At 51.2% G+C, this 14,106-nt stretch overlaps 1 protein-coding gene across 7 annotated transcripts in view; it reads right to left on the bottom strand.

Annotated features, from left to right (window-relative positions):
- PRKAR1B (protein kinase cAMP-dependent type I regulatory subunit beta) overlaps window positions 1–14,106 on the bottom strand; it is a 112,979-nt gene that overhangs the window by 98,496 nt on the left and 377 nt on the right. For 3 of the 7 annotated variants that reach the window (XM_038539721.1, XM_038539720.1, XM_038539718.1), the window contains exon 2: window positions 12,686–12,879. In XM_038539721.1, coding sequence (XP_038395649.1) covers window positions 12,686–12,862 — 177 coding nt within the window. In that variant the 5' untranslated portion in view covers window positions 12,863–12,879. Of the gene's footprint in view, window positions 1–12,685; window positions 12,880–13,093; window positions 13,211–13,255; window positions 13,281–13,946; window positions 14,104–14,106 lie in introns of those variants that run through there. The other 4 variants (XM_038539716.1, XM_038539719.1, XM_038539715.1 and 1 more) reach the window with 4 other exon arrangements.

The following is a 14,106-nucleotide window of genomic DNA, read 5'->3' as shown; positions in this document are numbered from 1 at the left end:
TGGTCTTTCTAGCAAAGTGATAATTTTCCCTCTAAGGACCGATTCTGCTGCAATCATAAGTTTTGATACGAGATGCTTTGTCACTCAGTTCTAGAGATTTCATAATGTTTTACTATAACAGTCCTCTTCAATAAATTATGCAGAAGCTCATTATTGGTTTCCAAACATATGAGGAGGCTGGCTTCCTCTTTTTTTTCTGGTTATCTCTTTATTAATGATAATAAAGTAACTTTATCAGATTATAGTCAAAGAATACAGTTTTTGAGTCAGAAAAATATTTAAACTCATCTGGGGATCCTTTTAAATAACCTGTCCCACATGTACTTGATTGTGAAGTCCTGATTTACACGTTTCCTGCATCTCCCTGCTACATGGCCTGATCACACCCTGACAAGACCCAGAATGAACACGGAGCAGACCAGGGCCTGGAGAGCCATGGTCCCGCCGCCTCGTGCAGCTGGGCATAGGGACATGGACACACCCAGCAGGGCACACACCGGGAACACCCTGCTTCTCAATGTGCTTGTCATCACGACCCAGTCCCTGGAACCACACGTGGCAAGCATTCAATAAGTATCTATGGGATAAATGCGTGAATAAATAAACCCTTTCTGGAAAATAGCCAGCATCACGGATCAGTGTTATGTCTGAGATGCCTAATTCTATTTCTTAAAATATATCCTAGGGAAGCAAAGAGAGGTATCAAAGAGATATCGGTACTAGAATGTTCTTAGCGCTGTTTAAAAATATTTTTAATCCAACTAGCAACAAGAAATTGCTTAAGTCTATTTAGAAACATCTGTATAACAGAATACCCTGCACCATGGAATCATTTTTTCAATAACATTTAGTGGTCACATAAATGATCATATAAAGTTTGGTTTAAAAAAAACAAAAGCCAGAGTCGAATCTCATATAGTTAGAGCATGAAACACAAGCCACAAACTAGGAGAAAATATTCACAAAACCCAAATCCAATAAAGGACTTGTGTCCAAAATGTACAAAAAAAATCTCTTAAACTCAACAGGGAAACAGACAACCCAACCAGAAAAACAGGCAAAAGACCTGAACAGACCCCAGCAGAAAGCATGTGCACACAGCAAACATGCACATGGGAAGATGCTCCACATCATGTGGCCTCAGGGAAATGCAGAGGAAAACAGCGAGGAGGCCACCGCACCTGCATTAGAAGGGCCACAGGCCAGAACACAGGCACCGCCAGATGCTGGTGGGAGACAGAGCAGCGGGGACCCTCTCCCGTGGTTGCTGGGAACACAGAATGGCACGGCCACCTCGGAAGAGGCTTGTGGCTTCTTACAGAACCAGCCATGCTCCTGCCGTGAGATCCAGCAGATGCGCTCCCCAAATGGGCCCCCAGGAGATGAAAACTCGGGTCCACATAAAACATGCACATGGATGTTTACGGCAGCTTTATCCACAGCTGCCCAAACTGGGAAGCGACCAGGATGCCCATGAGTAGGTGCTGGGTGTCCACACTGTGGTCAGTCCAGACAGTGGACTGTTACTCAAGTGCTAAAAACAGGTGAGCTCTGAAGCCATGGAAGACAAGGAGGAACTTGATACACGTGTTCCTATGTGACAGGAGGCTGTCTGCGCTGGCTCTGCACAGTGAGGTTCCAGTCATAGGACATTCCAGAAAAGACAGAACCATGGGGATGGGGACATATGGGTGGGTGGGTGCTAGGGATTGGGGGAGGGGTGATGGGGTGGCACATGGTGGATTTTTCAGGCAGTGAAACTCTTTTGTATAATATCATAACCAGACACGTGTCATTACACAAGTGTCCAAACCCAGAGAACCTGCAGACGGCCAGCAGTGGACTTCCGTTGAAACAGCCAGTGTGTGGCGCTGTTCATCTGCTGCAGGTGCATTAGAAGGCAGGACGGAGGTCCAGGGGCAGGTGGGGGGCAACGGGCAGGCAGAGCTCTGTAGGTCCTGCTCCATCCATCTGGAAACCTCAAACTTCTCTGAAAGAGGCAGCTATCGTCATAGAGCCTATAACCTAGGTTATAGGCTCTATGATGTGCATGGGAGGAAGAGCTAAAGCAGCTCAGGAAAACACACCTCCGAGGAAATGTTAGGAGCTGCAAGACGCCCTCAACAGACCTGACAACAATACATCTGTTTCTTTATCCTTTTCTGTACTTTCTTAATTTCCCCCAAGTTCTGGAGAATCAACCATTCTTTTTATTGTTGGGCAATTTCTGAAAGTTTTAAACCTTTTTTCATTTGCTCTGCCCAGCTGCACTGTGTTAGGTTCCACCAGATGCATGAGCAGCGGCCCTTCTGCGGCCTTGGGCTTGCGGTTCTTCTCACAAAGACTGGGTCTGCATGGGTCCACATGGCTGCGCTGTCCCCAAGAAAGCCTGGACACAGGAGGAACGGCTGACCTCCCATCCCCAGTCTGCAGATTCATCTTCCACGTGGCCATGTGATGCTTCATGTGATGCTCGGCAGGCAAAACTGAGTTCACATTTAACTCACAAGCACATGAGAAGTGTGATATACACAAACATGTATGAAGAAAGGTGAAGACCAGTTCATCTAGAGTTCTCCTGGCAGTGAATTTCTTTGTAAATGTTATTTTCTCTTATTGGTGTTAGTTATAAAATAATTCTGGAAATAAAAACAAATGTAAGAAAATTAAGAAACCCCTATTCTGGAAGTGTGTGGTCATCTCTGCCTGAAGAGGAGCCAGAGATGTCCTAAGGGAAGCGAGCATTCCCAGAGTGTCCCTAGGCACAGTGCGGGCCAAGCCAGCCTCACGCTGGGAGACAAGAGTGGAGGACCAGGGCCCAGAGAGCAGGAGCCTCTCAGCACGGTCTGGGCCAGCCCCACGCTGAGGGACAAGAGTGGAGGACTGCGGGTGGGAGAGCAAGAGCGTTCGAGGCAGCCAGAAGGAGAAGCCAGTGTGGTGAGTGGGTGGTGCGGATCCTGACAGGAGGACACACATGTTCCTAAGTGACAGAAGCCTATCTGCGAAGTCTCCATACTGTGGGATTCCAACCATAGAACATTCTGAAAAGGGCACCACTGGGGACGAGGAAAGCTCAGGGGTTGAAAGTGAGAGCCAGAGGGGTACATGGAACACAAGGGATTTTTAGAGCAGCAGCACAGATTGACATGATGCCTGAACGACAGACATGTGAGGGTATGTTTTTGTCAAAACCCACAGAATTGGGCAGCCCAGGTGGCTCAGCGGTTTAGCGCCACCTTCAGCCCAGGGCCTGAACCTGGAGGACCCAGAATCGAGTCCCACGTCGGGCTCCCTGCATGGAGCCTGCTTCTCCCTCTGCCTGTGTCTCTGCCTCTGTGTGTGTATGTGTCTCTCATGAATAAATAAATAAAATCTTTAAAAAAAAAACCCCACAGAATTGCAGGGCACGAGGAACGACTCTGACAATGGTGTCTCTCACCAGGTGTGGCCAGCATCAGCTGCTGCAGGGTTACTAACAGGGCAACCGTATCCAGGGAGGGGATGTGGATGTGGGAACTCCGTACTTCCTGCTCAATTTTCCTGTGAACCTAAAACCGCTCTGAAAAAGTAAAGCCTATCGGGGTGCCTGGGCGACGCAGGTGGTTAAGTGACTGACTCTTGATTTGGGCTCAGATAGTGATCCCAGGGTCAGGATCTCTAGGGCACGGGATGGAGTCCTGTGTGGAGCCCCATGTTCAGCATGCAGTCTGCTTGCGTGAGATTCTCCCTCTGCCCCCCCCCACTCCCACACATGCTCTGTCTCTCAAATACAAAAATCTTTAAAACCAAAAGTAAAGCCACAAGGAGTACCACTTATAAGGAGCCCCACTTAAAATACAATAAAAAATGAAATAGCAAATCTACCAAAACACCTAAAGAATCTGTATACTGGAAATAAGTCTTTCTGGGTTTTTTAAAGATTTTATTTATTTGAGAGACAGCAAATGAGCATGCATGAAGAGGGGCAGAGGAAGAGAGAAGCAGACTCCCCGCTGACAGTAGAGCCCGATGCAGGGCTCTATCCCAGGACCCTGAGACCCTTGAAACCACAACCTGAGCCAAAGACAGATGCTTCACCAACTGAGCCACCCAGGAGCCCCTGAAAATAAGCACCTTTCCTTCACAGCAGGAGAAATCAGACACTGGGTTAATGAAGAGTTGCTCTGCGTTCACAAACTGGAAGATTCGAGGTTCTCTATTCTCCTCAAACTGATTGATGTATCAGTGTAAGGCCATTCAACATCCCAAGAGGATTTTTTTGGTCTATGTCAGTGAGATCACTCTAAAATACACCCAGAAAGGAACTGGAGTAGACAAGACAATTTTGAGAAAGAACACAGGAAGACTCGCAGGACCTGATGTCAATATTTCCCATGAAGACGGTGAGGCACCCCCAGACACGTACAGGCCTCATGTCCAGTGCAGAGCTCTTATATACAAATTTAAACACAAAAGCACAATTCCTTATGAAATATAGACACTGATAAACTTGACTTCAAAAGCAGAAACTCTGGCTCTGTGAAAGATACCGGTGAGCAAACAACAAGATAGGCCTCAGATGGACCAGGAGAAGGTATGTGCAAAGCAGGGACCTGACACCATATATAAGAGGAAGAGGTGAACATATAGAGAATTTCTGAGCCCAAGAGTACATAAGAAACACAGGTAGGAGATATGAGTAGGTGCTTCACTGAAGGGACAGGCTGACGGCAAGTAAGTGCGTGAAAAGATGTTGAGCGTCATCGGTCATTAAGAAATGGGAAAGAAAGCCAGCTGAAGGGCCACCACAGACCCTTTAGAATGGCTAAAATGTTTGAAAACTGACAGTATCAAGTGCTGACAAGGGCCAAGAACCATAGTTGCTGGGAGTGCAACACAGTGCAGTTTGGCAGTTTCTTATAAAGCCAAACATGCACTTACCATATGACTCAAACATTTTCTCAAGTTAAATAAAAATCCACATTCATAAGGAAATCTGTAAAACAAATGCCTACTGCTCAGCATGGTCACTGCTGAAAACTGGAAATGATCCAGATGTCTCTCAATTGGGCAAAAGACTGCCATCTGTGCACTCCCTGGAGCGCGGTTCTGCAAAACAAAACTTGTGAGGTTCACAAAACTATGACAAGTCTCAGATGCACTCAGTGAAGTGACAGAGGTCAGACTCAAATGCCTACACACTGTAGGACCCCACTGATGGCACATTCTGGAAAAGGCAGAGCTCAGACCCTTCCATCGTTGCCAGGGCTGTGGTCTGGCCAGCAAGGACAGGACAAATGTGAGCCTGGGGGAGGGTGGCAGGTACACAACTGGAGATGCAGAACTCACGCTGTGGCACATCACATAGCACAAGTTCTCAGGTATTTACAGTCAGAGGAGAACTTTAACAGGTAAGGGGCAAGGGTCTCTCCAGGCCGCCTTTAGCGTCCTCTTGAATGGTCCCATGTCAGTAGGGAAAGGCCAGTTGCAGCTGCATACCCAGGTGCAGCCCAGCCCAGAAGCCACGCCCACACTGCCAAAATTCATAAAATGCTCCTGAGAACCACTGGACAAGGACGAGGGCTCTGGGAGGGAGGTGTGGTGGGGTGCTTCACACCCTTGGATTGTTTACCATATGTATGTGTCAGATTCTTACCAAGACTCCCAGCCTGCTGGATTTGGATTTTGAATGGTGGACCACTCTCCATCCTTCTAGCAACCTACCCACATCTGCTTCTCTGGAGCCCCCTCCTCGAGGCCAGACCTGGCCTTCCTGGGGTTCGTCACTGTACACTCTTCCACTGGTCTCTGTAAACCTTGCTGCTCTCCAGAAGCCCCTTTGAGCCTGGGGGACCACTGCCCACCCCCAGGTCTGAGCTACCCACTATGCTTGCAACCACTGTCCCACCAGCCTCGGCCTCCCCCCACCTCTTACCCACATGGGGATTCCCACAGGGATTCCCTCTGACTGGCCCCAAATCCACTTAGTTCACTTTCTGAATGTCTCTGGTCCCACCCAGCCTGCTCCCTGCTGCTACTTCCATGAGCAGACATCTCCACAGACTCAGGAAAAATCATTAGAGCCAAGACTGGGGGCACCCACTTTCTTTCCTTTATTTTTAATTTAGGGACTTTATTTTTTAAAGCTTTTTAACTTTTCTCTTTTTTAAAAGTCATCTCTCCACCCAAGTGGGGCTTGAACTCACAACCTGAGATCAAGAGTTGCATGCTATTCCAACAGGGCCAGCCAGGTACCCCAGGGACTTTTTTTTTTTTAAGATTTTATTTATTTATTTGACAGAGAGAGAGAGAGAGAGCACATACACAGCACAAGCACGGGGAGGGACAGAGGGAGAAGCAGACTCCCTGCAGAGCAGGGAGCCCAACACGGGACTCAATTCCAGGACCCCGGGATCATGACCTGAGCCAAAGGCAGACGCTTCACTGAAGAAGCCCCTCAGGTGTTCCAAGACTTTATTTTTTAAAAGCAGTTTTAGCTTCCGAGCAAACATAAATAGGAAGGTATAGAGATTTCCCAGAATTCCTGCTGCCCCTCACACATACAACCTCCCCCTTGTGTCACCCACTGTGCAGAATAATTGGCCAGTCCTCCAACCTCAGCTAGAGGGACTGGGCCTGCATCACTGATGCATCGAATCCTCTGTGGCTCCCACAGCCACCAGGACTCCAGCCAGGAATACCAGGTGCCATTTGCCCTGCCACCTCCAGGAGGGGCTCTGCTTCCCCGTCTCCCCTTCCATGACCCCACATGCTCCAACTAATCTCTGTGGCCCCAGCCATCTGACGGCCCCGCGCCCGCACGATGGGCTCATACTCCTACCTGCCAGCCAGCATGCAAACCCAGTGGAGCCCTCCTCCTCTGTGAAGCTGTCCTGTCCACCACCCAAGGCAGGGCCACAACTTATGTTATGTGTACTCTCATGGTTGCTTTCATCCCTGGGCACAGACACCAGTGACCCTCCATCCAGGGACTGAACTCTGAACAGTAGGCCTGGGCAGCTTAGCAGTCCCCTGGGAGCCCCAAAGGCCCAGTTCCTCTAATTGCTGGGGAGCAGGTGGTGTAATTCCATCCAGCTTCACCCCTCCAAGACCCCCAGGGTTTCAATAAAGCAGTCCATCCAATATGGGCCTCGTCTGCTGCCAGAACAGTGTCCACAGCACTGGCCACCAGGAAACACATGCTGAACTTCAAAACAGAGTGACCAGACTCATCCCGCGGCCCAGCATCCACCCACAGCCCTCAGGAATGGTTATCCGAGTGGGATGCAGCATCCTTCCACCAAAGCCTCACAGGAAAGCTGGCCCCAGTTCTCCCTTCTTGGATGGGTCTACTCGTTCCAGAAGTGAAACACAATGTAACTTTAGTTTTTACTGAAGACCAAGAGGTCTTATGTGACCTCCATGGAGCCAGTGTCCAAGGAAGGTACCAGGCCACCAGGAAGGAAGAAACACCCAGCTCAGGGAGAGGTGTCGATAACCACAAGTCAACACAAGGACAACCATGAAAGAAAACAATGTTGGTGAAGATTTGGGAAAACAGCACCACTCATGCACGTTAGGGAAACCATATACTCATTTGATCCTTTGGGAGTAAACTGGCAAAAAAGCTCTGGAGCCACAAAAAACAAGCCACACTCTGACACCAGAGCACAGACCCTGATTGCCTGCATACTCTTCCTCCTTCAAATCATTTCTTTGGCATAAAGGTGTCTTGTGAAGAAAACAAACAAACAAAAAATTGAAAATCGTCAAACACAAAACAATGCAAATAAAGTAAAAACTATGAATCCACATGGTTTTATGGCCACAGACACTGTAAAAATGCTATTACAGAAGACAAAAGATGGGGGTGAACGGGATGCCACCGAAATAGACACTTTAAAATGGCCAAAATGGTAAATTTTATGCTGTATAGATTTTATACAACAAAAACGATGCTAAGAAGAAAAGTCAAACTAAAAATGCACACTTGGGGGCACCTGGGTGGCTCAGTGGTTGAGTGTCTGCCTTTGGCTCAGTCTGGGATCGAGCCCCCTATTGGGGCTCCCTGCATGGAGCCTGCTTCTCCCTCTGCCTATGTCTCCACTTCTCTCTCGCCATCTCTCATGAATAAATAAGTAAAACCTTTAAAAAATAATAATAAAAACAAATTAAAATGTACGTATGCCACAACCACCCACATCCACACATGTGTATGTGCCGTGAAGCAAGGAGGTCCTCATTGAAACACAGGATGGGTGTGATGCTGGAAGCAAAGGCAGAAGAGAAATCATGAAATGTCCTTACCACCTGTAGCGCATGGACATACCCTTGAAACAGCAGTGACCCTCCTCTAGGGGCCCAGCTGCCCAGATGCTTACGCTCTGCTGAGGGCAACAGGCAGTCCTAGCCCGACCCCCAGGACCTTGTAAGCCTACTTTCACATATAAAAATTCCTTTAGAAATTTCCTTTATCTTGGGCAGCCCGGGTGGCTCAGCAGTTCAGAGCCGCCTTCAGCCCAGGGTGTGATCCTGGAGACTTGGAATCAAGTCCCATATCGGGCTCCCTGCATGGAGCCTGCTTCTCCCTCTGCCTGTGTCTCTGCCTCTCTCTCTGTCTCTCATGAATAAATAAATAAAATCTTTAAAAAAATAAATTTCCTTTATCTCCAATTCACCCCAAGATACGTGTTGGCGATCATCCCCCAAGCACATGACTGACTGATGTACATCTGAAGGGTCTCACGACTAGGGTTTTATGAGACAGTAATAAATGACCTTTCCCAACAGTAGCCAGCTCCCTCACGGTCCTGGAAACCTTGCTTCCAAATTCCTTAGAGTCTCACATTCTCCCTCACCCCCTCTGAATATGAAAGACTATAAAGGATCACGCCCCTACTGCAGCTCTTCCTGCTCTCAGGTCTCATCCCCATGCTTGAATAAAACCACCTTCTTGCACCAAAGACGTCTCAAGAATCCTTTCCTGGCTTTCGGCTTCCAACCCTAATGTCTTTCCTACATCAGGTATTTTTTTTATAATAAATTTATTTTTTATTGGTGTTCAATTTACCAACATACAGAATAACATCCAGTGCTCATCCCGTCAAGTGCCCCCCTCAGTGCCCGTCACCCAGTCACCACCACCCCCCGCCCTCCTCCCCTTCCACCACCCCTAGTTCGTTTCCCAGAGTTAGGAGTCTTTATGTTCTGTCTCCCTTTCTGATATTTCCCACACATTTCTTCTCCCTTCCCTTATATTCCCTTTCACTATTATTTATATTCCCCAAATGAATGAAAACATCAGGTATATGGGGAAAGGGTGATGGGTGTGTTCTACGGAAGGCAGTTTCCTAACAGCATCTAAAGTGTATCCCTACAGGGACCGGTGACCTTGCTCTGCTGGTGGATCAGGACTATTTTTCCCCCTCAAGTCTACACCTGGGAACCATGATCCTCTCAAAAAGCCTGCAATGAAGTCATTCTCCGAGGCCTGAGGGTCAGCTGCTGCGCTTGGCCAGCCAAGGGAACACCTTGATCTGTGCCGGCCCAGCACAGACATACTCCCTGGCTTCATTAGGGCCCCACAAACACGCTTCCTGCTTGTCCCACACATTGAGAAAAGTCTCCCTCCCCAGGCTTCCTGTCTACTCAGGCTGGCCTTGGGGCCAGGGGTAGGGGGGATGCTGCCTGGGACTCTGCCCCTTCCCTGGGCTGCAGGCGCCTGGGCCCAAGACCCCGGGCTCCGTCACAACCCTGAGCCAAAGAGCCTTCCTGCTCCTGTGTTACAAGCACTCCACAGCAGCTCACTGGGCAAGTCAGCGTCACAGGAGAGAAGACACCCATGGACTTTCAGGACACTCTTAGGGATGTTAGATTCTGGGGGGCTCAGATCTGTTTCTTACTAGGAATAATCTCCCTAGTAAAACGCACCCACATACAGAAGCATGCACACGATGTCAGAGAATTGCAAAATCATCCCCCAAAGCCTGTACACATCAGCTGCATCTATCAGCACCTGCCACCCGTTTCAGAGTGCTCGTGTGCAGCTGCCTCTCTCCAGAATGGAGCTGTTCCCCACGCCAAGTCTCGTAACCTGCTATCCCACTTACCAATGGATTGCCGTCACGAGTAGGGCTACATGAAGCTGCCCTACCTGCCCCTGATTTGGGTTCCTAACCCCAGGACCTCCTCAGACTACAAATTTCCTGGCCACAGGGTCTTTGCAGATGTAACTAAGTTACAATGAGGTCTTCACACAACGTGACCCATCCTCATGGGAAGGGAGGAGGCCACGGGAGGGTGAAGGCAGAGGTCAGCACCAAGATCCTCCGAGCCAAGGAACACCAAAGGCTGACAGCAAACCACCAGCCACTGGGGGAAGGGCCTGAAACAGGCTGAGCACGGGCTTGCAGCCTCCAGAACTGCCAAGGTGCAGCCTGGTCCGAGCTGTCTCATCTCAGCAGCTCCTGCACGCAGATGTGGTAGCCATGGTGACCATGATTTAGAACACTAGGACACCATGTAGGTCCCTCCTTTTCAATGGTCGGAAAGTACTCCATCTCATCCCCCTGCTGTGACCGGTCACCCTATCTCTTCCGGACCCCAGCCTTCAGGCAAGTACGACAAGTGAGCCCTCCCAGACCCCAGCCCTGGCCCCAGCCTCCCCCTCAGCTCCAAACTCACAGACAACACACATGACACACACGTCATTGCTCTCCCTCCCTGCCTGTCTGCTCCAATGGCCCCATTCACTCAGGGGTCCAGACCAAGCCCCAGGGGTCACACTTCCTGCCTTTTTCCTCACCCCGACAGCCACTCCACCAGCAAGCCCTGAACACCCCACCAAAATTATTGGCCTGCACTGGCCATGTTGCTCCTTCTCCATTACCCCCAGATACTCAACCAACCGACTCTAGCCACAGGTCCCACAGGCGGGATATGTCCACAGTTGAGAACCTCTACTCTGGTCTCACTCTGCTACATCAGCCATCCCAGTAGGTCCTTCAGCTCCAGTCCTGCCCATCAGGGACACCCCCACTCCCACCCTTGCCCTGAGATGTGTCACCTGGCGGATGTCCCTTGTGAGCAAACCATAGGAAGTGACTCTAGCCCTGACAGAGTTAGGGTTTGAGACAGGGAAGATGCATGGTCTCTGGCCTGACTCTCCCAACAGGCAGGGTGTGAGGACATACACCCTATGCGTCAGCCTGGGGGTCTCTCCTCAACCGTGCCCTCAAATGTCACCAGAGGAAAATGGATGAAGGCCACATGACCATTTTCATCTATCCCCTGAAAAAACAGCTTTTCAAATTTAAACAGCGAAAGCTGGCTAGGGTAGGCAGACCAACAACCAGACTCTATGGGTAGGAATGTACAAGGATGCCAATGAGATCGCTTCCACCCAATAATACCATTGGGAGTGCCAGTTATCTTGTTTCTAAAAACAATGCCACACACAGTAGAAAAAAGTCTACACATAAATGTGTTAGTGTGGCATTATTTTTTTTTAAAGATTTTATTTATTTATTCATAGAGATGCAGAGAGAGAGAGAGAGAGGCAGAGACACAGGCAGAGGGAGAAGCAGACTCCATGCAGAGAGCCTGACGTGGGACTTGATCCAGGGTCTCCAGATCACGCCCTAGGCTGCAGGCGGCGCTAAACCGCTGCACCACCGGGGCTGCCCTGGCATTATTTTTAATATTAAACAATTAACTCAATTATCCACTCGTGAGGGAAACATTGAGAAAACATCAACATGTCTTCTCAATGCAGCACCATGCACCCACTTGAGTGAGTCTGTGAAGAACACAGAGCAAATGAAAAATGCACAGTCCTGGCCGGAGGGGACCATGTATGATGGTGACCCCTTCTTTCTATTTATGAACTTTCCAAACTTTCTTTAAAAGGCATGCATTACTTGAAAATGTTTTAATGGATTGTTTTAAAAGAAAGAAATTCATCCCTCCAGGTTGGAACTATGTGTCCACAGCAGGCCCCTGTCAAACGTGAAACTGCTGGACTCAGAGGAACTCAGATCTGAGCCTGACTGGGGTACCATTCACCCCCACGAGGCCAGGATGGGAACAGTGGAGTTGTGAGCAAGGTGTACTGTCCACAGAGTGTTCAGGGTGGGGAGCCAGAGGGAGGGAGGGCGGAACCTACCACAAGGGACTCCTCCGGCTCTGAGCCTGTCCTCCCACCTATGAACCAGGAAGGGGTGAGGGGCATTATTCATGGAGGAATGAGTGGGGGGGTCCCCTCAAAAGACTGCACGAATCCAAGGGGTAATCTCCTCTGTCTGTGCCTGCTCCTCCCAGAGACGCAGATAACCATGTAGTCTGGCCTCAAATGCCCCACATCACGCGCCCTATCGCAGCCATGTTCTTTCATCCCCAAGCTCTATAACTGCAACCAGTCCCCATCTCTGTCCCCAGACTTGAAAACAGTCAGTGGGCCCCATAAGCTCTCTTCAGTCAGCTCTTCCCAAGGCTCTGCACCTGGGAGATCCTAAAGCACTGCAGAGGAAAGAGGGGTCTGTGGGGACACAATGGAGCCCTAGAACGGGTCAGGCAAGGTCAGCCCCCCTTGGAGGGCTGCTCCCCCCACACTCCCTGGGACAGCCAGTGCCACGCGGTGAATGGGTATGAGCGGCTGCCTGCACCAGTACACCTGCCAAAGGGAAAGCAGGTGGCAGTCATCACTGACCTTTTCTAGCTTTTCGAAATGCTCCCGCAGGAATGTCATGGGCCTGTCGGGCTTGGAGATGCACAGGTGCACGATGCAGTCTTTGAGGACCTGCTGGACGCCATGCTTCTGCACATAGAGCTCACACTCCTTCAGACTCTCATCCTCCTCTACCTGGTAAGAGGACTGGGACGCCATGGTGACCCCACGGCTGCCTGGAAGGGAAAATGCAAATAAGGGGAAGACAAGAGGGAAGCCTGAGGTGGCACCCCCGTGCCTGCGTCACACAAATGCATCCCACAGGCTCCTGGGGTGTGTTGTTGTTGTCACGTCCATGACAGATGTGACCTGGTGACATGGTCTATGGCCACAAACCTCTCGTTCAGAGGGGCTGGATGAGCTGGGAACCTAACAGCCACAGAGCCTTACCTCACAGATCTTTGTGGGCATGGAGGAGGATTAGACAGATCTGTGCACTGCTGAGCACAGCCCTCCTCTCTGAGAGATCTGAAGGTGGAGAGTGTCCCCCCCCTGCCCCCCCTCCCCCGCCCCCTCTCCCGAGTGGCCAGCCCACCACTTATGTGGTCTCACTTGCCACCATCCCTCCTCCCTTTTCAGGGACAATTGTGTGAACCAGGGAGATGGAGAGGTGCTTTCACAGAGTAGAGGTAGCCTGCTTTGCAGGAACAGAAAGAAAACCAGGAAAACAGTTGCAGCCTAGCTGAGGGCCCTTCTGGGAGCATGGAACGTGGAAAACAATGGTAGGACCCGGTTCTCGGCCCGCGTTCCCAGCCCCGCATTCTCAGCGCTGCTCAGGCTAAGTCACAATGACGGCCCCGGAACTGGGGGCCGCGCAGCCGCCCTGCCGCGGACCCCGGCCCGGTTCTCCGCTTCTCCGCCGCCAGGACAGCCCTGGGTCCCTGCGCCCCCGCCCCCAGGACCCGCGCGCCAAGTCCCTGCGCCCCCTCCCCCCAGCCTCCGCGCCCCCTCCCCCCCCGGCCTCTGCGCCCCCCAGTCTCTGCGCCCTCTCCCCCAAGCCTCTGTGTCCCCAGTCCCTGTGCCCCGTTCCCCTGGTCTCGGTGCCCACCCACCACCCACCCCCGCCTCTGCGCCCCCTCCCCAGGCTCCAGGGCTCCGGCGCCTGCACCCCTTCCCCAGGCCCTGGCGCCTCTGGACGCTGAGCCCCTGGCCTGCGCGCCCCTTCACGACAGCCAAGGGGGCGGGGGCTCCCCAAAGGCCCACATTTCCCGGGCGTCCTGGCCAGCGGAGCTCAGCCCCTCACCCGCGCAGGCCGGGGATCCCAACGCAGACCCGAGCCCAGCCCGGCGTACCTGGATGCGCGGCGCCCAAAGCCCGAGGCGGCAGCGCGGGGACGCGGAGACGCGGGGACGGCGGGCGAGAGCGGGTCCCCGCACTGCAGCGGCGCCGCCCTCCGCCCGCCC

This window comes from Canis lupus, chromosome 6 (genome assembly GCF_011100685.1).
Source record: "Canis lupus familiaris isolate Mischka breed German Shepherd chromosome 6, alternate assembly UU_Cfam_GSD_1.0, whole genome shotgun sequence".
Lineage (NCBI taxonomy): Eukaryota > Metazoa > Chordata > Mammalia > Carnivora > Canidae > Canis > Canis lupus.
The sequence above is the reverse complement of the archived record's forward strand: the minus strand, read 5'-3'. Positions and strand labels throughout refer to the sequence as shown.